The following is a 26,476-nucleotide window of genomic DNA, read 5'->3' as shown; positions in this document are numbered from 1 at the left end:
GTTTTGCCATCGCCAAGATTACACGGCGACGATAAATCGAAGTGAGATTTCCGTTGAGGTAAACAGACACCGGAAAGTCACCTGTTGCAACAAAACTGAGAGGTAAATTTTCACGTTTTTTCACACTTGAGACTGTATTAATGTCTCAGGATATTTCGAGATAGGTTGTTGGCGTAGACGTAGCGTAAATCTTGTGTTGTATCACGATTGAATTGATCTAGCTAGATCAAAACTAACACTGTACAACTACCATACAAACACTTCGTAGCCAATAAATCATGGGGTGCCACCTACGGAGTAGTGATAGTTTCATATCGGTAAAGCCCCCCGTGCGATGCCTGGCCACAACCTGTAGCTGTACGTGACTTTGGCTTTTTGTGGTAAACACCTGTCATGCAGCCAGCGGATGACTGTCGAAGCCGTCTTCTTTTCACGGCTTATTGATTGTTTCTGTACAAATATGATGAAGGATTTCTAGACCTAACTTATCTGGAATGTTTAGTCATTTCTTTCGTCCCCACAATATAAAATTTGATGTTACTTTTCTCCTATGTTAAAGTTAAAGTGAGATAAAAATTACTAACAAATGTTAATTTTTTTTAAGAGATCTAGTCTACTGTACTGTGTAAACATGCATGATAGAGGTCTATGTCGTGATGTGTGTGCAAGCTCCAGTATCAACACCTTTTCCACTTCTACCTGATACTGTTCCATGGTGCTACGTACTATGACTATGTAGTGAAGTGTATGTTGAAACGTTACAAGGACGTCAAGGTGTACCGGTCTATAAGTAATGTTAAAGGGGAATAGTAGACTGATATTGTACAAAGTGTACTGTTGTAGATTGACGAGGTGTGAGGATTGATGAGATGGCAAAAGAAGAACGTTGTGTGCCAAGTTGGTAGAAGTAAAAGAAGAACACTTAACATAATCTCGATATTTATTAGTCATTCTGTATGTTGTCAGATGTCCCCCTACAAACAAGTGACAGGTGTCTTTCAGATATTTTTGTAGACTGCCAAGTACTGAACTTTGAATTGAAGTAGACCGTACAAGTACAACGAATTACTCTCTAGACCTGTAGAATATGTACATTGGGTTCTAGATAACTACACTGTACATCTCTACTAAACTACTCTTAGTGTAGTCCGACCAGACGCCGTGCAAAGCATGGCTGCGACACTTGTGTTCTAATGTTACAGCGACAGGGCTGTGTATAGTTACTTTATAAGTCTAGATCATGTACATTGTAGATGTACAATGTATTTACAAAATTGTGTAGTTCTACTAGACCACCTCATATAAAAACCTCACGTACATTGTAGGTAATACCTTCAATATGTCATCAGAACTTTTGACAGCTTTGCTTAGTATAGACTCATCTAACTTTGTAGGTAGTAAGTAATAATTTTCAAAGCACAGAGGACCCTGAATGGGTGATTTCAAGTTCGGTGCTAGTGCTGGTGCTATCTGGGCACTAGCACTGGCGATAAAACTGAACTTGAAATCACGTCGGTGTTGGGAAATGACCTCAAAATTATGACGTACAATGTGTATTTCAGGTTGCTGGTGCTGGGCTCAATGTTGAATGTTGTCTGCTGAACCGAACTCCGCCATTTGTGTTAGCGATTTACATGCTTTTTCGCCATTGACTAACACTAGCCCCTAGGGATTAACATTTTCATCATTTCAAGTTCGGTACTGGTGTTAGCGTTGCTGTGCGGAACCCACATTCACGTCCATAAGTAGATATTCGTTTTACGTGCAAAGTCTATGCTAATGCAGTGCTCGCCCACGTAAAAGTAAACGAACACTCTAGACATGGCTACATAAATCTGAGCCTGGGAGCAAAATAAAGATAGATATTTTGGGGAAGGGATGAAATTTGTGGCATTTTAATCTGTCTTCCTCACTATGTGTCTAAAACAAAGCAGTTTTGGCTACATCTTTTAATATTTGACTGTAATCACGCGCCATCACTTTTTCATCGCGCAATTCCCGCGGAGCTCGCGGTGCTGCGATTCCAACACCTACATGTAGTGCTGGTGATCGATAATTTTGATCGGTATCGCCTTGTTAATCTGACTGTCGGTGTTGAAGCTCGATTTAAGGCTGTTATTTTGGAGCTAGCACCAGCACTAGCACTAGCGCCGAACTTGAAATCACCCAATGTCATCTGAAAGAATCTTTGGGGTTGTGACAAGACCACATTGCCTAGATCTGCTCCTGATGAAACCACTGCTTGTATTAGTATGCAGCAACAGCTTCTAGGATCCATCTACCACCTGGGACATGCGGACAGATATTCAATCACTGTTAAGAGTTCGACAGGCTGCTAAATTTTGCACCAGCACCAACGAGGGCTTTGTTACCAAGGCCCAGAACGACCTTGGATGGGAATCCCTTCAGAAGGAAAAGGAGGGACCAGAAGCTGTGTGTACTTTACAAGATGAAAAGTGGAATAGAATGTTCAACTAAATGAGTTCATTTAACATTATAGGACTTGGGAGAACCACAAGTTCCACCAGATCCACCACAAAGGCCAGAGCTTTTCAAGATTCATTCTTTGTCACTGAATTGTAACCATTGTAAAAACTAAATCATCAATATTGTAAAGAGTCCCTCTTTGGAAACATCTACAGTACCTTTAGGTCAAAGCTAGAACAATCTTGCTACAATTATTCCACATGCAGTGCATTTCTCATATCACCAAGTTTTGGATATTTATATTGTGGATTTGCCTACTGAGGGCATTTTGCTATTACCAGCAAAACAATTCAGATTCAGATCTAACTGTTAGGGAAAACAAGCAAAATAAACATGCACTACAAAGTCTATCCATGGCAATGCACCGTATATTCCATGTTTTTGCAAACGATATTGCTCTTTCGAGCAATATATGAATTACCATGTACAAATGTAGGTCTTGCAAGACATTTTATTTTAAAAAAAATCAAGAACTGCATGTGTAGAGGTATAGTAATATAAATAATTAGAAATAAGTATATTGTACCCTTTCCAGAAGAAATGTTTTAGTGATTTCCAACCTAGGAAACAATATACAGATGTGACACTGTATGTAAACTGTACATTTGTAAGTATACAGCTCATTTGTGTTTGTTGAAACAGTACTTTTTGTAATTTGTCAATTTTGTGAATATCTTGGTGGACTAGTGAACTAAAAAACTGCGAAATGAACCATGCATTAAGTGTTTAGTAGGTTTGAATATACAATTGTATGCTTGCTGGTGTTACAGACATGTATTTTTCCCATTTCAAATGCAGTAACTTGAAATAAAGTTGGTTGAAATGGAGTGAAGTGAGTGGTTGAAGTGAAGTGACTAATTCCAAGAGTTCCATACATATTCCCTCGACTAGATTGATCTTATTACAGAGGGGTCTGTGAAAAGCTTGATCTTGCAGTCCTACTGTAGGAGGTGAGGGTATGGGGTAGCCATAGGGTTGGGGTTGGAGTTAGGTCTTTTTTGATGAAATGTTGATTATACAGTTTGTAAGTAAAGCAAATCAACACCAAAGCAAAAAATCCTTTAATAGTCCAAGTGTAAAAGGATATAACATTTTTAGGGTTAAGATCAGGGTTAGTGAGGTCAGCTTGAGTGGGGGTACACATGTGTACATGGAACTCTCTCCCAGAATGTAACTTTCAGGATTTAAAAGTATAAAAGTACAATGACATGTGTAGAGGTCCCATAGCCTTGACTTACATTGTAGGGTTTATAAAGTTTCTTAATATCTTAGCATTACAAGAGCTCTCTTGCAATGAGTGATACAGATTAAAATAATTTCCACTCTTCTTACCCCTTCCAAGGCATTTGCAGGTGTCTACGTGCAGCATTAGAACAATGTGTTGATACTTTCAATTGTAAATCAAATTGAAAGATAGACCTTCATGAACAAACTTGCATTTGTTTTCAGTAATGCTCTTATAATGCATACAGCTGTAGCAAGTACTGACCAGTATTTAAATACCTTTAAGAGTTTGTCTTGCATTCATCTTTTGAAAAGGGCTGCTGTAGTCATGAGAATTTCACCAGCAGATGGCATGGGTATGATGATGAAAAGTTCCAAGTTTTAGTTAATCTGCATCCATCTAGAATCATGAAGAGATTTGATTCTTTTAATTATTTTGGATTTTCTGCAAACATTCAGAACTGTAAGGCGGCGTCATCAGTTTGTAATCCTTTACTAAAATGTCATTTTCATATCATGTAAAATATTCAATGACTACCTTTCAGTCTGAGCATGTGATTTATGTAGTTCAAAGTAATCATAGTGGTACATTTTATGCTCAGAGACATCCTTTCCCTGTTGAACTGGTCCCTTTATAATTATACTCATTTAATGTGTGATATGAGAAGAAATAAAAAAGAAATATCTTTTTCCTTGTCTTGTTATATATGATATAAGACACAATCAAGTTTATATTAAGTGTAGTGGATTGTATTATGTACAGTTTTGCTATACAGGTAATTTTGAAACACTGTATTTTGTACTTTGACCATTTTTATTCTATTTTTTTTTCAGACAGTGAACAACAGTTTTGAATGCTTCAAACCAGTCTGATATGAGACAGCAATGAAAACAGACTACAGTACATCATAGTATAAGCTGGATCTACAGAGAATCTACCATTGAAGCACTTGCCACAAGAAGCGAACTGACCAATGACATTCCAGGAGATATGCTCCGACTAGTCACATGACCCCTTGGGGGTGTGGAATGCTACCTTTTTTGGCGTTGTCATGGAGCATGGCGACGTGATTGACATCGATGATTTGCTGGGGGTATCCTCACCAGAGGTGAGCAGTTTGTAACACATTGTAACTTACACAAACATTTTTCCAATTTTGTGATAAAGATGCAGTGATGGAATAGGGAGTGCGTCTACTTTGATAATGATGGAAACAGCTCAGAAACTCGTAGTATTTTAATCCATGACACAAATGTTTGGGTGCAAGATATTTCTTCAACTGAACAAGAAGAAAATATGTATGTAGTTCATTTAAATGTATATTACTAACTTACCATGAGCATTTTCTTTTGTCAGCACTAAAAATATACAGTATAAAACATAAACATACTGTGTAGGCAAGCACTTGAAAGATATAATTACAATACTTAATATGGAAATATGGAATATGAAGAATGGAAATTAATGTATTTACCATATCATTTCTATATAAAATGGTTTGGCCATCTACATGCAATTTTCTTGGGAGTCATTTGGTTTTGTGTGTAGGCGTGCACCTGCATAAAAAAAAAAAAAGATGCCACTCCTAGTCACTCAACTGCTAGTCTGTTATTAAACAGATTAAAAGATTGCATAAATTTGTTGATGTTTCAAATGTTATCAATTTCAATTTTTCAGTAGATTGTGCCATGAGATTGTTGTAGATGTCAAAAGAAAATATTTTGTACGATACTTAAAGAATTTATGTCAATATATTGTGCAAGCTACAACACACATACATGTACTGTACATAACAGTACATGTACAATGTACATTATACACTGTACATAATTATGTATTATACAGCATTTCCAGAAAATCAAATTTGGATCTTACAATGTATTTTATGTTAGTTCTCAGAACATCTATTACTTATCAAATGAAGAATTCTGTGTATTGATCAGCAACCTTGGATCTTACAATGTATTTTATGTTTAGTTATTAGAACATCTATCACTTTTCAAATGAAGAATTCTGTATATCAGCAACCTTTCAGTTATTTGACCAATACATCTATTTCAAGGAACATGTCACATAAAACATTGTAATTCAGTAATTAAATTTTGGTATACGTGTAGCATGAACTGTCATATCTTTTCATATGATATATTGATTGATTATTGTTTGTTAGATTTCACACAAACCTTCATTGCCCTGTTGCATTGATAAGAAATCAGTGCACATCAAGTTGAACTTAATTTTCCCACACTCCATTTTGCAGTAGTGGTCATGGTTGAGTAATTCTTTATCTGACCACTGAAGGAGGTGCTGGGAAGCTTCTCAGAGCTTTCAAGTAGTCCATGTAAGGTTTCTATGGCCTCTCTGATCCAAGCTAAAAAAGAAGCAAAGTTCCACTCATCCTAATGAGATTGACGGATGTATTTTGAAGCTTTCTTCAGCCTCCATTTTCAGTCCGGGGCATGTACAGGCAGAACAAGTACATTGTTAGTGAAAAATGCCTCTTTGGTGTGGATTATCCTCTAAGCTGTCTTTGCAGTTTTTTGTTCATCGGCGATGGTAAAAAACTTTGGGAGAGGAAACCCTGAGTCATCTCCTTGTGTGATTTCTTCCAAATAATGCTGAGGATCTGTGAGGATGAGATAGTTTTGTGCCTGTGAAAAGACATTCTTGAAATCACATCGGGACACTTGTATTGATACGCATGTAAATTCACTCTGAGTAAATGGTATGATTATAACTCTTGACCCAAAAAAGAAAGAAAAATCCTTTCTGATTCAATCGTGCCATGGGATGTCATCCTTCAAGCTTTGCAGATAGCTTCATTAATTCCTTGTGAACAGTGTGCATCCCTTTAAATGTAATATACAGTACATGTGTCGTTAAGTCTTCAGGCTTTTCCACAGAAAAGTCAGAATGTAGAATTTGAGCTTGATGGAAGTCATCATAATCAGGGCTGCACATTAACCCATTTTTTTCTACTGGTCGAACCTGTCCCTGTCAGACCAGCGAATACCAAGTTTTTCCATTTTTTTTTTAATGGATTCTATTAATCCCCCTGAAATCAATAAGTCTGCCAAAATGGTAATGATGCATAAAAAACTGATGCAATCACTTGCGCAAAACTTGTTGAACCATCTGATTGTCTTTCTATGTTCCCTTCATCAGACTTGTTCAATTTTCGACGGGCCAGACAATGATATCTTTTTTACCGTTCATGTTGGACCAGTATATTGGCCATTCCTAAAAAGTTTTATTCTTAAAAAGTTACTTGCCCGACAGTGATTTTTACTGGTCTGGCACAGTCAAACCAGTGCCAGTGTAAAGCCTTGTCACAATGTTGCAATTACTATAATTTGTCCATTTCGTGACTGTACATATATACTTTGGATTTATTCATTTGCTTGATATTATGCTTCAATAACTGGCCTTCGATCTTGCATTGGCCATTCAACCAAAGTTTAATTTCTCTGAACCTTGGTGCCATTCACACATTGTTTTCAAATGGCAGGCATCCTTGCCACTGGAAGAATATGACTTGGATACCTTCTTGGAAGCTGCCCTCTATGGGGAGGAGAAGAAAGGTACGCGTTGTACATTTGAAGGTTATTACAACTAAAGAACTTTCAGTGTAATAGATCATAACTTTTCTCACAAGCTCTGTGTTGAAAATAAATACATTTGTCCCAAATAGTTAATGTTTCCTTATAGTGAACAAAAAAGACAGCAGAGCTTCTCTGGATATAGTCGTCCAATGTGTATGTAAAAAAAAAAATCAACTAGAAATGTCTTCTACCTAATTCACCACATGATGAATAGTATGGCAAGCTCTATGATCTTACCCATAATGTGTACAAAAGTCCTGTCCTCCCATTGCTATTATTTGTTCTTTTAGCTTACAGTTGTACATTCATGGTCTGTGCCTTTATAGGAGTGGCTGGCTGAAATTAATTATTTGAGAATGCTACATGTATATTAAAAGGAAGAAGATATACTGTTTTGATATCAGAAATTAAGAATCAATTCAAGTGTCATTGATACTTAGATCATATCTTCTTCTTTTTTTAAATATCCATTACATTTGCATTTAAATCATGTTTTTGTGTTAGTCTCAGTAACCATCAAGCCGTGCTGTGTAAAATGTATTGTACTCTCTGTTTGATCCATCATTGTTTAGGCAAAGCTGGTCGCCATGGTCACAAAACGAAGGGAGGTAAATCATCAAAACCTCCTGGGAACCATGTGGCGTCCTCAACTCCTTCAGGTCCAGGAACAAGCGAGGAGTTCTTAGACTCTCTACTTAGTTCTGTTGGCCAGTCTGTCCTCACTCATGGGGAGGAGTCCGTGGATGTAAACTGGGATGAGCTGCGGAGATTCATCGCTGAGTTCCAGAGTGATGGAGACCTTGACTTGCTCAATGCCAGCCAGAGCCCTGGGGCCAAACAGCTGGAAGATGGCGTCTCTGTCAGCTCCAGCAACTCGGAGTCTGTGGATGGCAGCTCAGCATCAGGCGAGGGTGTGGGAGGCGGAGTCAAGGCGAAGCAGAACCGGAAGGTGATGCGGGGGATGCGGTTGCTGATGGCGAGCCTCCTTCGCAGCAAATCCTCCCCAGCCATGGCAAGCCCCACCCTTCGGGGTGAGGAGGAGCGCCAGAAAGACCTCCTGCGCCGGCAGAAGATGAAGGAGAAGAGTAAGAGGCGGGAGGAGAAAGCCCTGGTGAGGCAGGCTAGTGAGGGTTACGGGTCACAGGACAGCGTTTCACCGGTATCCACTGCCACGCCCATGGTGGTTCCAAGCTCTGTGTGCTCAAGGGGGGTAGAACTGGACAATGGTCAAAGGAACAGCCCCAAGTGGGACACCTACCTGTCAGGTTTGGATGGCCAGACAGCAAGGCTGTTCCATATAGCGGTGGAAGAGGACAGGAATGCTCTGGTGAGCCAGATCACATTTTCTATTCCCACACAAGCCCCTATACTGAATCAGATTTCTACTTTTGAAAGGGATGCATAGTTTTATACCAAGTAGATTTCCGTCTATCTATGGGTCATTTGCATGCAAAGGAAAATGTCATGCTATCAGTGCAGAATTCATTTGAAAACTGCATTGTTTGTGTACTTTTGCATTACCCTTACACGATTGATAAAGGTGACAAAGGAAGTATACCTTCAAAAGGGACACTCGCAGTATACATGTACTAATGAAGCACTTTCCATATATCTCAGTAATTTTTTTTTTTCTTACAATGTCAAAATATGGAGACTATTGGTCACACAGAATGAGCATCTCAACTATTATCATCATATCTTAATCATTAGGCTATATAAAGCATTTTTCTATTAGTAATTTTTGAATGTGGCATTACCCATGGGGATTGCCCTTAACTCTTCTAGGCATACATTGTACTATGAATCTTTTGAATAAAACGTACAATGTAGTGTAGTATATCTATAGTGATATTTTCTATTGATTTGATATTTGTAGGAGCAATACCTGCGGAGTAATCCCAGCCTCCGGGACTCTCGAGATCACCTTGGCAACACACTGCTGCATATGCTCTGTCGTCAAGGAAAGCTGGAAAGTGTCAGGTGGTTGGCGTCAGGCCTTTGTGGACACCATGTTACCTTGGAGAACAACAGCTGTTTTACACCCACTGCACTGGCTGTCAAGGTAAGCTCTACTCCTCTGTATTACCTTTTTAACACATACATTTTCCATTTAGTATTTACCCTGTGCCATTGGAGTAATTGCATTCATAATCAGAGAGTCAATCATGTTAAGTAGATATTGACAGCATCTCTTGATTAGTGGGATATGTTGTGACACTCATGTGAAACTACTATTCAAAACAACTACAGACTGTGCATGTGTGTAGACATAGTTATTACATTTCATGTTTCTGGACATTTTCAATGTCTCGTTTTGGCCCAGTCTGCAGAGCATTACTCAGTAGTGAAGTACTGATGATTATTCTCTCTGTCCTGTATGTATGTGCTTATTCTGTGATTGTTAGTATTATCAAGGAAGTACTAGGCAAGCCTTTGAACTTCTTGGTATTTACAATCATGTATCGAGAGAATGGTAAAGGCACTGTACATGTGTATGGCATGCATTAAAACAGTGCTTCTTTATCAATGGGCCACAATGTCGGCCCAAAGTGAAATGCAAAAAGATTCGTATTTGAGCTAACTATGGACCTTGAAAAAAAAAAATAGCAGCCAAAGTGGGCCTCAAGTTGGAAAAAATTGAGAAGCAGGGCATTGAGAGCATTCAATGTACACTTGTAGACATTGTTTAGATGTCAAGCAATTCCTAATAATGTTTATGTTATCATGTTTAAGAATTACAAAAAAAAAAACAAAAATTCTATGGCCTTTATAAACACCAAAGTTGATCATGCTCATCATTGCATAATTTTTATTTTCTTCTGTCCACGACTTTACTTTTACAGAGAGTTAACATGTTTTATGTTATTTTGTATGGTAGAATTACATGAACATTTATAATGTGATCTCAAAAATTGTTTATTTTTTGGGGTGACACAACATTTGCTCCTGCGACAGTTGCTCTGGTCATAATTTTTTTTCAAGGACAATACAAGTAGGGTTAGGGTTTAGGGTTGTGATAGGGTTTTAGTTTAAAGTGAGGACTATGATTAGGGTTGGGGTTATATTTGTAGAAGTTTACAAACTATGTTTGGCTTAGCATGCATATATTTTATGGGAGTAGTTGTCACAGGAGCAAATGTCATGGAACCATATTTTAAAGTACTAAAATACCTACATTGTACCATGTAGACTATGATCTGTGTTTAAATGCAATGCAAAACTTCCCTTCAATATAAGTTGACGCTCATTCTGTCCCTGAAATATGATAATCGTGTTAGCGACTTATTATTTTGAAAGTCCCTTTTTCTGCAATACTGTAGCATAAAAAAAAGGAAGCTTTACAGCCATTTTATTTGTGCAACCAAATTTGAATCACCTATGGAATTTGATGCAAATCTCTTTATTAAGCATTCAATGATTTTTAAAAAGCCCTGTACATGTCAACATGTTAATTCCTAGAGGAATTTCTTTGCTCCTATGGCGTCATCAGCACATGTATCTTATGTATCCCTATGCGTGTCATGTGTTTACTACAGCGTTTTTTTTTTTTTCAAGACTGCTGCGCATGATTAATTCTAGCTGTATACCTGTACATGTAGGAGAATAGAAGTAGACTGCACTGCAAGCTCTGACACTCAGTAGTACCATTGTATCACAGAGCTGTTATGTTTCTGTCAAATGCTTTGTTTTCATTTTGCTGTTTGTATTCAGCATTGCAATGATACACCTGTATGTTATACGTAAAGGCAAATGCTTTTGATATTTAAACAGAAGTTGAAATCCTGTGGAATATATTTCAATTGTAGTGAATGTCCTTGTTAGCTCTGTCTTTCATTAGGATGGATGGGTTTATGAGTGGAAGAATAATGCAAGGACACAAGGACATACACCAATAGAGAATATCCCACAGGAAAACTAATTAATTCTGCAATGTACACTATACAATCTCTGTACATAGTTATCACACAATGTTTACAGTGCCTCAGCACAGAGCTGAGAATATAAAGAAACTTTTAATGAAATGTTAAAAGAGCCCTCTAGCATAAAGACGGTTGGAGGTTCATGCAAACAAATCAAAACGAACAAAAGTTTATCCAACCCGCCCCAGCAGTTACATGTACATGTACCTGTATGGATTGTTCGATGCTTCAGTTATTTTTTTATTTGGCTATTTGTTCTTAATATTGCATGATTCTATTTGTATAGATCTGTTTCATTTATTTATTTCATTAATATTATTATGATCAAAAGATTTTGCATCAATGTCTTCATCTTATCTAGAATACAAATGTTGAGTACTGTAGATATAGCCCTCTTTAATAGGAATGTACATTCTAGTACCAAGCCCTTTCGTCTTTTCTACCCTCAAACTAGTTTTAAAGCTGGGAAACATACTTTCATTGTTACAGCAACAAATGAATCCGAAAATCTTTACTTTCAGTATCAAATCTACAAGTTCAGTGCACATTATTAAGAAAGTGTTTAAAACTTCCATTTTTTCCCCTCAGTCTTAATGATTTCATGTATCTTCTTTTGTTTGTGTACATGCCTGTTTTGTAAGCTCTATGATATTCATGTAGTTGTACTCGTACAGTGTTCATCTAAATGCCTGATAATAATACTCTAATATTTACCTCTAACTCATTGGGTAAAATAACATATCATATCCTGTGCAAGTTGCAAGTGTGTGTGTGTGTGGGGGGGGGGGGTGGGGGTATCAAACTGAATTCCTCACTCTTTTTCAGCATTTTTTTTTTGGGGGGGGAGGGAAGGCATTGTAAATTTCCAGTCTTTTACCACTCCTCTACACTACATCAAAACATAAACAAGTCAAAAGGACTTGGGATTAAACATGTACATGTACTGATAATTTGTGTTGAATTCTAAATCTTATTTTTCTCTCTGAGGTTGGACACAATAAATCATGTACGCTTGTGCATTTCAATACCCATTTTAATGTTTTGTACCGATTCAAAAAACTTTCATCAAAGTTTCAATTTCTTTGTAAAATATTTCTCTTTTCTTTTTGTGATATTAATGATGAAAGTCGTTAGATTATCAGCAAAAGATATAAATGTGAACATATGTAATTATGTTTGTTTGAATGTGTGTCTGTTTGTGTTTGTGTGTATGTGTGTGTGTGTGTGATGTACACTGTACACATGGTATGGAGAGATGTGAGCTGGGTAAATTTCCTAAAAATAGCCTATCAGTGAATTTCTCTCCGCTGGGTGTAGACTGTGTATGAATGGTACACACTATGACGGAATGGGAAACCAGACAAGATAATAGAGACAAAATCCTGTATGACAAGCCAGGTATGCTTGTTCCATGAACCACAAATATGCCTGTATTGATTTTTGTATTGATTACAGAGGATTGCTTCTTAAGAGAAAACTATTGTCATTTTGATGTTTGTTTGGGGTTCCTCTTATTGTGCTAATAGCACGGAGGAGAACAATACACCCAGTTCGCCTGGAGCAGTCGTTTGTGTGCTGGCTTTCTCTCCTCCATTGTATCTCATAGTCCCACATACATGCTCAAGAGAGTTTGAGATAACTGGAAAGGATGCTTGGGAGAGAATGTGATAGATAAACAATAGAGCTAATCCCCTCATCCTGTTTTTCTGTTTTTTAAATGTCAAAAAACACTTCAGGCAGGGCCCTGTGTGAAGCCATTTTTGAAGCCTTTTGAGTGCTGTTTGGAGATCATACCATTGTGCATGTCTTATGAAATGTGTCTCTCTGAATAGAGTTGTAAGAGTGAAGGGGTCATGTAGTCATAGAAGGGAGACACTGCCAAGGGATTCCATTGTAGCATGAATTCATACATGATACTGTACAATACTACAGCCACTTATGTTCTAAAGTGGTGCATGTACAGAAACACGCAAAAACTTGTCAAATGTATCTTCTTAGAAAGAATCTGCAAAGATATTATTTTTCTTATCACCATGTTGTTAAAATCTAGTATCTTATGGTAAAAAGATATTTTTGAAGTTTGCAAAACCAGAAAGGTTTGTGTCCAGTGAATGCCTACACACATGTACATGTACATGTGGCAATTCACAAAAATGTTAAGCCCGAAAAAAGGCCGTCGGCTCCAATTCATGAAAATTATCTATCTGCAGTTTCCGATATAGCTGTCTATCTATCTACCCATCCATCCATCCATCTATCTAGCAAGTATCTCTACATGTATAACATCCATTTATCTAGATCTGTCTGTCTGTCTGTCTATCTATCTATCTATTATTATTATTATTGTCCCCGCCGAACGAGTTCGAGCAGGGGACTATGAAACGGGCTCCGTACGTGTGTGTGTCCGTGCGTCCGTCCGTGCGTCCGTGCGTCCGTCCGTGTGTGCGTCCGTGTGTGATCAAAATGTTCAATTTGCTACTTCTCTGTCATTTATGAGCCAATTTTGATTCTGTTTGCTTTATATGATAGCACTACATGGGAGCTTTAAAACTTCTACACAGAATTTCAGTTGTGACCTTTGACCTTGACCTTTGACCTATATTGTACATTTTGCTACAAAATGCTACTCCTTCGCCATTTCTAACCCAATTTCGATTCCGTTTGCTTTATGTGATGGCACTAGGTGAGGGCTTCAAAACTTCTACACAGAATTTTGACCTTTGACTTCTTTGACCTTTGACCTTGATTTTTTACCTATATTGTACATTTTGCTACAAAATGCTACTCCTTCGCCATTTCTAACCCGATTTCGATTCCGTTTGCTTTATATGATGGCACTAGTTGAGGGCTTCAAAACTTCTACACAGAATTTTGACCTTTGACTTCTTTGACCTTTGACCTTGATTTTTGACCTATATTGTGCATTTTGCTACAAAATGCTACTCCTTCGCCATTTCTAACCCGATTTCGATTCCGTTTGCTTTATGTGATAGCACTAGGTGAGGGCTTCAAATCTTCTACACAGAATTTTGACCTTTGTCTTCTTTGACCTTTGACCTTGATTTTTGACCTATATTGTACATTGGCTACAAAATGCTACTCCTTCGCCATTTTTAACTCAATTTCGATTCCATTTGCTTTATGTGATGGCACTAGGTGAGGGCTTCAAAACTTCTACACAGAATTTTGACCTTTGACTTGTTTGACCTTTGACCTTGATTTTTTACCTATATTGCACATTTTGTTACAAAATGCTACTTCCGGCGGGGACATATATTACGCACCGCGTAATTTCTACTTTTCCTTGTTACTATTGTTATTATTATTATTATTGTTATTATTATTATTATTATTATTAGATTAGTATCTGCAAACTTATCTATCTTTGCACATTTTGAGGGAGAATGGATGGGGAAGGGCTGGGGTGTAGCCCATCTTAAAAGATTAACCATTCATATGTAATTCGTGTATTTTTATGTAACAGTGATTTACTACAGTATGTAATCCCAGATATCTGTTCAATTTTTGGTTTAAAATAGATTTAAATCGAAATTGAAATAGAAATCACAAAATGTCTATATATTAACTTTTATTTTGTTGCTATTATTGATATGTCAGTATGGCAGACTGGATTGTGTGGAGTGGATGATCAGTGAGACCAAGGCTAGAGGGGAACTCCAGTCTCAAGACAACAGGTGGTCCCTTCTCCACATTGCTGCCAGATTTGGGCAGGTGAGTTAATCTCCTAACTACCACCATTTCAAAGTGACATTGAATTGAAATTAGTCACATGTGCACTCTTTGCTTTTTCACTTTACAATGTACATACATGTACAAGGGAGTGCGCGCAGCAGAAAAGTATAACTGCACTGCATGTTATCCTGTGGCAAATTACCCATCACCATATATTGCAAATGGCAAAAGCCCAAATAATTGCTTTGATTCACACAGTGGTCTGAAATAGTTCATTGACCCATTCTACAAAACAAATAATGCACCAGATTAAGTCTTTGGCCAGTCCTTGAATTGCTGTGACTTAAGCAATGACATCACAAATTTTTAGCTTAGATTGTGCCTACAAGTTTAGAGAGACTGCAGTTGTGTTAACTGAAGAGTATAGAGATACAGTGTATGTCATAATGTTCCCGTAAAATCATCCTTATGGCTCATTCTTGCACCCTATCCATTTGGGATAGAGACACTTGTACTGGAACAAATCTTCATTTTATGCTTCGAATGCAACCCACTACAACACAACCTGTGATTGCCACTGAAGACAGTTATGCATTTCAGATCTTGGAATCCAGATCACATACATTGTATGTTAGTTTTTGCTCCATAGTTTTGGCTTTCTGAATGTTAGGAACAACTGTTATTGTCACAGATATTCGTGAAAATTGGAGTGTCATTAACCTGTCTTTTTTTGCCGAAAGTCTTTGATATATTGTCCACCACCTGTTGTGTGAAATATCACCTGGGCCCCGTTTCTTAAAATTTGTTATCAGTGACAAGTTGTCATAGTTGTTATAAGCTACTGAAATTCTCGCATCTGATTGGCTAAGAGCAAATTTGTCACAGAAATGTGGCGATTGTCACTGATAACAAGTTTTATGAAACGGGACCCTGGTCATTCCTTCTCCTCATGTTTCTTTTTCTTTTCAAACTTTTTTCCCCTGCTTTGATGTAAAGGAACCATGTCTGCGCTGGCTGCTGCAATTCATGCAAAATGTGGACATCCATCTAGATGTGCTAGATCGTCATGGCAACTCACCAGTGCACCTTGCAGCCAGACACGGTCATCTTCGTTGTCTGCAGGTCGGTTCCTTGAAGCAAGCCTAGTTCAGATCTTGTCATTGGGGTCATTATTTTCACACTTAACCTGTTGTACGCATTACCGCGTAAATACCATTGTCCTGAGAAAGTTATGAAGTGTCTTGACATGAATTATTCACCTTCCCATTGTTGAGCTGCAAGGACACTAGATGATATAATCCTCACAGGAATGCACATATGAAAGGAAAAAGGTGACAACAGATTGGAGATTATCTCGAACTGTAAAGGGTTTCTCCGAAATGAGTTTGCCACTGAATTTGTTACAATCATTAGTGTGACCGTTTTTGGTAGCATTAAGGCGTTAGTCTCTGATCAAGACTTATCATTATTGATGAGTATATTTTTAGCTCACCTGAGCCAAAGGCTCAAGTGAGCTATTGCGATCGCCCTTCGTCCGGCGTCCGTCGTGCGTCGTGCGTCGTGCGTCGTGCGTCGTGCGTCGTCCGTCGTCCGTCGTCCGTCATTATTTTAAAATGGGCACCATGCCCCACCCAGGGGGCCCCCAGGGGTCCCAAACGCCCCAAAATTAAGGAATCTGTAAAAATCTTCTTCTCTAGAACCAGAAGTGATAGAGCTTAGTTAATACTATGAGTTTGTACATTGATGACTGTAGTTTCAAGTTTGTTCATGGCAGAATCAGGGGTGCCCCCCTTGGGACCCAGGGGAGGGGGGGTGAGGAAGGGTCCTAATGGGGCCTAAATTGTACATTTTTATCTTCTTCTTGAGAACCCCATGACCCATTTTCACCAAACTTGGCAGGTGGCATCCCTAGGGGGTTAGGATCTCAATTTGTTAAAATGGACACCATGCCCCACCCAGGGGGCCCCCAGGGGGGCCCAAACCCCCAAAATGAAGGAATCTTTAAAAATCTTCTCTAGAATCAGAAGTTATAGAGCTAAGATGACACTATGAGTGAGTACATTAATGACTGTAGTTTCAAGTTTGTTCATAGGAGATCCAGGGGAGCCCCTCTTGGGGGCAAGGGGGGGGGGGGTTGGTTGGGAAGGTCCAAATGGGGGCCTGAATTGTACATTTTAATCTTCTTCTTGAAAACCTCATGATGTATTTTCGTCAAACTTGGCAGGTAGCATCCCTAGTGGGTCAGGATCTCAATTTATAAAAATGGGCACCATGCCCCACCCAGAGTGCCCCAGGGGGCCCCCATCCCCCCAAATTAAGGAATCTTAAAACATTTGGGCCCTTATTGTACATTTTCATCTTCTACTTGAGAACGCCTGGTCAAATTTTGGTAGAGCTGTGAATAATTTAGATTAGTGACTGCGTGAAAGGTGAACTTGCGATACTCAGGTGAGCGCTAGACCCGCGGGTCTCTTGTTAATCTGAAAGCTTTTATGGGATTCTGACAGTCATAATTAACAGGAGAATGTAAGTCATTGTTGACTTTCATTTCATACATCTTCAGCATTTCTCGTTAAGAATTCAATCAGTATTAGAATAACTCCTAGAATTGTAGTGTCGAATTAGAAATGAACAACACATTTTTTTTTCTTTTCTTACTATGACCAAGATTTCCCATTTCTCATTCATGCACTATTACAAGTCATGTATTCTTCATGTACATTTTCTTTTTCATATGAGCTGACTTTGCTGTAAACTGCAGATACTCGGACTTAAATTTTTTATCTATAAAGTCTGCTTTAATATCATTTGACCATCTAGTCTTCATCCAGGATGTTAGATATATTAGATTTGAAGAGGAGACGTGTGCCAGTTAGCTAGGTATCACCAAGGCTACACCTAAGAATTTGATACGAAATCAATTTGTATCTCTTCAGACCCTGGTAGAATTCAACTGTGACATCACAATGGCGAATGGCAAGAAACACACAGCCTGCAGCCTGGCCACGAAATACCAGCATGACACCTGTGCCCAGTTTCTGGTCGTCACAGAAACCTGCATCTCACTCTCCGAGCAAGTCACACAACTCAGGAAGGACCTCAGAGAGTATGACATGAACCGGTTCACTCTTTTTTCTTCATGACAAATTTGAAGCTAACTGAATGCATACTCTGTACTCTAATATTTGTTTGTTTTTTGTTTTTTCTTTTTTCCAATTGCTTTTAGCGTTTTGAGGTTTTCATTTCAGGAGGCCTTTATTGTCAAATATGAAGAATATACAGTAGCTCTGGTAGTGATTGCTGAAAAGGATTTTAGCAGCTTTTTCAACAACAACAAAATTTGAATATGATTAGGAAAATAATTTATCAAACAAAAGATTGATATGAAACTTACATGTATGTTTTTACAATGTAGTTATAATGCAGTTCAGAACTGCCAATCTCTTTTAGTCTGTCAAAAACTTCCCTGAAGATTTCAGTGTCTTGAGAGGAGACTATGTTAGCCTTCTGGACTTGGAAATAACTTCTGCCAATTGAGATGCATGGAAAGACAAATATCTCCGTGATTACTCTTGAAGACCTCCCCCCTTTTGACTTTGAATATTAGCAGCCCTGATATTTGTAAGTGTAAAAGTGACAACCTGAATACTTTTCGGGAAGTTGCTTTTGTATCAAGAATGCTCTACATGCTGATGTTTTCACATACATACATATATATTTTCCCACAAGTGGTAGTTGATTGAACATTTTTGCGAGTTGTTAATTTTTTTTTTTGTTCTGTGGCCTTCTAATTGCCATGATAATTGCAAAAACAGAGCAAAACATTTTTCAGATATTCAGAAAAAAGATGTGACTTCTCAGACAAATGTGGTACTTTCCTTCTCTTTGTGCATATTTTGTCGTTATCTCTTGAGAGAGTTGCTGTAGTTATTTGTTATTATTCTCCTTATAGATACCATCAGGAGAAAACAATGCTGAAAGCAAGATTGGATGATGTAAGTGTATAATTGGATTTTATATTGTCAAATGGTCTATCATCTGTGAAGGAAGATCAGATCTGACAGGCTGCCAAATCATTTCTTGAATTATCATCGTTTCAGTGTCTGCATTGCCTCTTCTGTTTTGTTCTAAAAAGGAACCAGATGCAGAAATTAAACTTGTTGGTATTGTGCTTAAGGATTTTGATATCACTTTGTATAATGAAAACAGAATATCCTTTTGTTAGAAATATCTTCAACAAATTTAAAGTATACTTTCAATTGAAAAGCTCCCCTTTTGCAGACTGTTCTTCTACAACTTATTTTGTTTTTATCAATCTAGAGAGAGAATTTTACTGTTACAGAAGTTTCAAGCACCAAGGTATTATTAGCTTTTCATTATACTTTAAAAGTTGCAGGCCTTGGAGAAAAAGATAGGGTACACAATATGAAGATAATTACTCATGAAATTCCATGAAGTGAATGTTGTATTGTACATTGATGGGTTAGCCATTTTTCGAGGTACATTACACTCAAAAGCTCCCTTTTATTAGAAATCCCCAAAGATGTTTTTCAAATGATGGTCCAATCTTGAGGATACAAAAGGCATACATGTCACCCCTTTGTGCTTTCTTTTCAACCTTGGCGGTATCAGGCGATAGCATGTAGTGAGGCATTGGTCCGTCTTCAGCCAGTGGACACAGCCCAGCGTATTGATGAGGTCCAGAGACAGTACGTTGACCTCACCAACCTTTTGGTGAAGCGCATTGATGATATGCACCAGCAGAGGGGTGGGGCCAACTCATTCATGGCATCAGCTGGGCGGAGTGGTGCTGAGTTTGATGAACTTGGGTGAGTCAGCTTTACCTGTTCCTCCCAAAACCTCCATGCAACTCAACTGTTTGTAATTTAAAACAGGCAACTCCTGTTATAACAAATTCCTCAGGACCAGCAGTTTTTTATACCCCCGCCAAACGAAGTTTGAAGGGGGTATATAGGAATCAGCGGATGGTCGGGCGGTCGGTCGGGCGGTTGGTCGGGCGGTCGGTCCGTTGCAAATCTTGCGTCGCGAACTACTTCCTCAGTTTTCAACCGATTCCCATAAAACTTGGCACAGATGTGTGTCTTGGGTTGTAGATGTGCAAGACGTATTTTTTGACAGTACCCAAAAGTACGTTGCCATGGTAACGGCATATTATGGGCAAAAATGGGTACAAATCTTGCATCGCGAACTCCTCCCACAGTTTTTGATCAATTTTTATGAAATTAGGTACAGATGTTCATCTGAATATGTTAATGTGCAAGACACATATTTCCGCAGTGGCAAAAAGTGCGTTGCCATGGTAACGGCATGTTATTGGTAAAATATAGGGCAAAATGCTTCTTGGCAAAACTGCTTCATCAGTGTTCTTCCAATTCTCATGGAATTCATATTGAATGTTTGTCTTAGGATATAGGTCAGCATGACACATTTCTTGACAGTGACAAAAAGTATGTTGCCATGGTAACAGCTCACATATTATGAGCCAAAATGATGGAAAATTTTGTGTTGCAAACTACTTCCTCAGTTTTTGCTCAATTTCCATGAAACTTGGTACAGATGTGTGCCTTTGGTTGTAGATGTGCAAGACGCATTTTTTGACAGCACCCGAAAGTACGTTGCCATGGTAACGGCATATTAATGGCAGAAGATCAAGGAAAGATCTTGCGGATTTAACTACTTCCTCAGTTTTTTGACCAAAGCTTATGAAATGTGGCACACACCTTGATCTTGGTGGGAAGATGTGGAAGACATATTTTTCGGACGTGTCGGAAGCTGCGTTGCCATGGTAACGGCATATAAATGGCAGAAGATCAAGGAAAGATCTTGCGGATTGAACTACTTCCTCTGTATTCGACTGAAGCTCATGAAATGTGGCACACACATTGGTCTTGGTAGGAAGATGTGCAAGACATATTTTTTGGATGTGTCGGAAGCTGCGTTACCATGGTAACGGCATATTAATGGCGGAAGATCAAGGAAAGATCTTGTGGATTGAACTACTTCCTCAGTTTTTGACAAAAGCTTATGAAATGTGGCACACACAATAGTCTTGGTGGGAAGATGTGCAAGACATATTTTTCGGACGTGTCGGAAGCTGCGTTGCCATGGTAATGGCATTTAAATGGCAGAAGATCAAGGAAAGATCATTCCTTGGGTAAGACTGTCGTCACGGGGCGGGGGTATTAATCACCTTCAGTGATATTTCTAGTTTTGCTATATCAAAATTTCATCATAGACGAACAGTAAACTACATAAACACGTATACAGTCCGACCTTGACGATACGGCCATCGATTAAAGGGATCTCTCTGTTATCTGGACGTTGACTGGCTGACAAGATTTTTTTTGCTTAATGTTTTCATGTATTTTCAATGCCAAATCTCTCTTAAAACAAACACACATTCCACCAATATCATGCAAATACACAAGACAAGACATATTCTAATCATTGTGATGGATTGTAAGTTAATCCTGCTTCAGCGTTGTAGCTGAAAGATTAGTAAGATGATCATGTGTTTACAGACCGACAAGGGAGTGAAATAGACCCGCGGAAATGGACATAAAACAATCAACACTTTGCTTTTGAAGCAGAAATTATTGCGATTTATAGTTTCTGCCAGTATTGAGACATCTTTATCAGCAGTATTATTGTAAATACGGACAGCTGCTAGGTATCAAGGGAGTGATAAATTGGTCAAAATATCATGTGTATACCCCTAGCATGATGTGCTAGACCGGGAGGAGGAAGATAATAAACGGAAAGATGTTAACTCCGCAAATGCCATGGGTCGTCAGCAGCACACCAGGGATCATCAGTGTTTCGGCCATTTAAGTGCTGTACACCTCCCTCTGGCTGGCCGATGCTGCGTTGGGATCCCCTTGACAGCACCCCCATGGCATTTCAAAGACAAAACAAAACAAAGCAAAGCAAAACAACACAAAACAAGACACAAAAAGAAAGGGAAAACGCTTGGCCTCATTCATCTCTCCTCACTCCAGAAACACTCTCTCTACACCCCCCTATTCCCACCAGCCCCCAAGTCTTCCCAACTATCCATGCAGATCCTGTCTCTGCTAGTAGCTGCCCCACAAATTCTCCTGATCCACCTTTCCCCGTCCCTACCACCTATTCCCATCCCTCTGACCCACCTCCTTACCGATCGACCAGCATATCCCCTGCACCCCACCTCCACAGTATGCACCTCTGCTCTCCACCCCCTTTTCTCACACTCCTCTCTCAACTCAGCATACCTATCCAATTTTCTTTCCCTTGCCTCATCCATCCGTGTCTCCCATGGCACAGTTAGCTCCACCATTGCTAACCTGTGCACAGACCTAGCCACCAGCACCATGTCCGGCCGAAGGGCAGTTACTACCACCTCTTCTGGCACTGTACATGTACGGTTCCCCTCATCCACCCGCACCTCCCAATCGTCTCCCGCTGCTAAGATCCCCCCACCATCATCCCTCTGACCCTTCCTTCTCACATTGCATCTCACCTCCTCCTTCACAAACCGGAGGTTTGTGGATTGGTTGGAAATTCATCAGTTTTCCATTCCAATCTAAAAAACTGTAGAGTGCTGTGAATGCTTTGATTAGGAGCACTACGGCAGTGCATAGTTAGAGCTGAATTAGGCACATGCTGTCTTCACTTCTAAATACCACTTTCGAGAAAAAACAAAAACAAAGACAAACAGAAAGAAACAAACAAACTTAGATTAATTGTATGAAGAGCTGTGAAACAGAAGTTATCTCTGATGAAGATCTATCTACTGTACTGTATATACCGAATATTTCGCGAGTCAGCTGCAATTCGTGAAATTAAAGACACACGAAAATACATTATTGACTCTCATCCCAATGTGAATGTGATGTACGCGTGTACATTTCTCTGTTCAGTACAAGACTCCATGATCGCGAATTTAACCACTCGTGAAATCATTGGGAAGTCTCAATTCGCGAAAATTTAGACTCGCTAAATATATGGCGTATACAGTAAGTTCGAAGTTCAAAGTTCTAAGATTATCTAAGTTCAACTGTTGTAACTAGGCAGTCTTCTTGCATGATTTTTAACCTGCAGGGATGAAGTGACGATGTGCAAGCGGAGAGCCAGTGAGCTCCAAGAGGCCTGTCACAGGATCCTTGAGGATGAGCAGACCAGGAGATCCTCCAGTCAGGAGGAGGAGCTGTCCCGCATCCAGGAGACCTTACACAAACTCCAGCACCAAGCCGAGGAGTCGGAGGGCAGAGGTCAAAGGTCACGCTTTGAAGAACATGGCATTGATGTGGAGCATCTTAAGAGCATGAGGTAACGTACCAAAGCCATGTAGACATCAAAGATGGAGCATTAGTCTGACTTCCAGACTATTTGTCCTTTTCTCAAGCTTCCAAGCCATGTCCATACTAATAGATATTTCAGTAGAGGGAAAGACTCCTTGTACACAAGGTCATCTCATTTGTCAGATGATTTTCACACTGGCTAGAAAAATGGCCTACCCCATTGGAACCAGGATCTAATACAGAATGTGACATGAGTGTTAAGAAGTCTGATTCTGTGATCTGATTGAAGTTTAGAGACTGTGTAAATGCTGAAGATGCATTTTAATTTGTCATTGTGCAGTGCAATGTGCAGGAAGTGCATTTTGATTATGATTTTATTTTGATTTCATTTTTTTTTTTTCGTGTTGTGCAGAGAGAAGAGTAGTGAGGGAGAATAAATTTGCCCATGTGCAGAGAGAGGTATAAAGTGTGTCTTAATTTTTCACTGTGGAGAGATAGACACTCTGGTATAAGATGTGTTAATTTTTCAGTATGCAGGATGGGTATAAATTGAGCTTTATTTTTTTTGATGTGCAGGGAAAAGCAACCCAATATGAGATGTGTCTAAATTTTTTCAATGCGCAGGGATAGGCACCCTGGTATTAGATGTGTCTTAATTTCAAATTGTGAAGAGATAGGTTAAGCAATCCTTGATTTTTCAATGTGCAGGAGCGGGTGAAAAGTGAGTCTTGATTTTCAATGTGCAGGGACGGTCATTCTGGTATAAGATGAATTTTCATTTTTTCATGTGCAGGGAAAGGCTCAGTGAAGTGAGCCTGATGCGAGCTGCCAGTCCTGCCATCATGAACATCTCCCTCGCTGACAAACAGGATGACATCAGCCTCAGCAGCAGCTACACCTCCCTCAGCTCCTCCTCCTCCTCCCTTTCCCTCATGTGGAACAGTCCGATGGCATCTGCAAAGCCCACACTGCAGAAGCAGGTGTCATGGGAGGATCAACGCCAATCGGGGGAGTCCTCAACATCCACCAGCGGAGGGACCAAGCCGATGGAAAATGGCTTGCATCTTACTGCTGAGCACCGCGCTGAGCAAGAGGAACTGAAGGCTAAAGTGACAAAACACTTAAATGACTTGATCTCAGGGAAAAGTAGTCACAGTGATGTCAAACAGTCACAGTCTTCCAAAGTGAACCAGTATTATTCATCAACCAATGATGACAAAGGCTATGCAACACCAACTAATTCTTCACCCATCGAAGGTGTGTATGCTGCAAGGTTAATAAATACAGTGCCTACAAGTCATCACCGTCCCTCAGATAGAACTAGTGTGTTGCTAAGCAACAAGGCAAATAGCGGTCACATGATGAGTATGAAGAGCGCCCTCCCTGATGTGATTAATTTGATAGATGGTCCAGTGAGTCAGGATTCACCAGCAGATGGAGAGAAATCGAACAAATTTGGCAACCTTTCCAGTTCGTGGCATGGAGGAGGCAGTAGTGGAAGTAGTAGCGGTTTAGCCAAGAGGAAACCTCTTCTCTCAAGATTGAGATTGACAAATGGGAAAGATAGCATGAGTGGTCTGAAGCATGCAAGACACAGCAGTGAGAACAGTGTGTTATCAGGGGTAAAGATACCACTCGGCGGGGAGGAGGAGGTGCTGCATAGACCAGTATCAAACAGTGGGCTGGGGGCGCTGTCCGTGCCTGGCTTCATGCGGAAGCTTCGCCCCACAGCGAGACAGCCTAGCACTGAGGTTAATGTCCATGCAGAACCTGTGGCAGCCAGCCCTAATGATGCGGGCGTTGAAGTCAATGGCGATACCTTCCACCCGAGACTGAACTCGGACTCGAGTCTGAGCAGCACGTCCTCGGATGTGGTCTGGTCAGACACTGACCGTCAAGACGGTCAGGAGACTGCTCCGATGTACAAGCAGCGGGCGGGGATCCTCAACCGCACACGCAGGACTGGGGAAGGGAATCGCAAGTCTCGCAATCGCCACATCAAGTTTGCCTTGGACGAGGACAAATCGCCATCGAGCCCAACGCCGGATTCATCATACCGTCGCCGCGATCTCTCCCCAATTTATGAATCCGAGTCGCGCCGTCAGCAGCGGGAGAAGGAGCAGGAGAGAGAGTCCGCGCCACTCGACATTCCAGCGATATCGCCACCAACGAGCAACCTGAATGCCATCATGCTGGGTCACCGTGAGTACCGAGTCAACTACTATAGTAGTGATGATGACTATGAGACCGAGTCACCCCCACCCCAGGACAGTCCTCCCATTATTGCTCCTAGTGTGGATGGAACCAACACTGAACCCCAAGAACAGGTGAGCTCCCTGTGTAGTAGTCTTATTCAGAAACTTCTTCTTAATTCTGCTACACTCCATAGAACTTGTGATAAAGTGTTCATAGCAGAATTGTTTGATTTACTTTCATCGCTGACTGTAGTAGTCTTATTAAGAAACTTCTGCTCATTTACTTTATAAAACTCCTGATAAAATATTCATATCAGAATTGCTTGATTTTCTGTCATCTTCTCTTCAGATGAGCGTAAGATTCTTTTAAGTTATGTGTGTTTTTCTGTATGCTTCTATGATTTCACCATGTCAGGATATTCTGAATATTAGCTTGTAATATGTCAATTGAATATAAATAGGATTCAGTGTGTAATATTTTGCACAGTCCTATAGATATTTCCAACATGACATTTCTAGCACTGACATAATTGATGTCATTTCTGATTTTGCAGGCTGCGTTGAAATTCATTCTTAGTAGGTAAGGTTGATCAGCTCTTGAGAGTGATAAATCAGAGTGCATTAATTCTAGTATTTGCAAGAATTTGTATCATCAAAATGGATAGCAACACAGCATGTTAGAGAGTGGATAGCTTCTCACACTCTACAAAGCAAAATATTGCACATACACACGTAGAAAGAGAGGTTCAAACTTCTGTTATGTGGTATATCTGTGCAGAATCACAATGGGACTGCTCAGCAGGATTCCTTGTTGGACGGAGAAGACAGGTTTTGGTAAGAAACACTCACATACATTCGCTTAACTTTTCATTTTGCTGCAACAAATTATCTGTGAAGGGACAAATACTGTGAAAACAAAAGCATTCATATAAAGGATGGACTATTGCTGTGAAACTCCCTTCGCAACACCCCAGTAATACATTATTTGCATGAAAAAAACAAACAAACAGTGAAATTAAGTCAAGCCTTTAACCCAGATCAGGTATATTTCTCC

The 26,476-nt window shown here is 39.6% G+C and overlaps 1 protein-coding gene across 1 annotated transcript; it reads left to right on the top strand.

Moving 5' to 3' along the window:
* Window positions 1-26,006, top strand: LOC139729198 (uncharacterized). Its single transcript, XM_071640127.1, has 13 exons — window positions 1-102; window positions 4,546-4,820; window positions 7,221-7,293; window positions 7,887-8,641; window positions 9,191-9,376; window positions 14,853-14,966; window positions 15,924-16,049; window positions 17,864-18,033; window positions 18,880-18,922; window positions 19,560-19,756; window positions 23,028-23,255; window positions 24,021-25,554; window positions 25,977-26,006. The coding sequence occupies exons 2-13, from the start codon at window positions 4,764-4,766 to the stop codon at window positions 26,004-26,006; spliced, it is 3,513 nt and encodes a 1,170-aa protein (XP_071496228.1). The 5' UTR covers window positions 1-102; window positions 4,546-4,763.
* The last annotated feature ends 470 nt before the right edge of the window (window positions 26,007-26,476 follow it).

The sequence above is a fragment of the Diadema antillarum genome, unplaced genomic scaffold (genome assembly GCF_040938485.1).
Source record: "Diadema antillarum isolate AM-2024a unplaced genomic scaffold, OU_Dant_1.0 seq00000225_RagTag, whole genome shotgun sequence".
Classification (NCBI taxonomy): Eukaryota; Metazoa; Echinodermata; class Echinoidea; order Diadematoida; family Diadematidae; genus Diadema; species Diadema antillarum.
Note: the sequence above shows the minus strand (reverse complement) of the source record. Positions and strands in the feature narration are given on the sequence as shown.

What these genes read in the sequence shown, in the direction of transcription:
- LOC139729198 (XM_071640127.1), top strand. Translation starts at nt 4,764, where the DNA reads ATGGAGCATGGCGACGTGATTGACATCGATGATTTGCTGGGGGTATCC. An exon ending in CTATGGGGAGGAGAAGAAAG is followed by an intron (nt 7,294 to 7,886) that starts GTACGCGTTGTA and finishes ATCATTGTTTAG; the next exon opens with GCAAAGCTGGTCGCCATGGT. An exon ending in CTCAGGAAGGACCTCAGAGA is followed by an intron (nt 18,034 to 18,879) that starts GTATGACATGAA and finishes TTCTCCTTATAG; the next exon opens with ATACCATCAGGAGAAAACAA.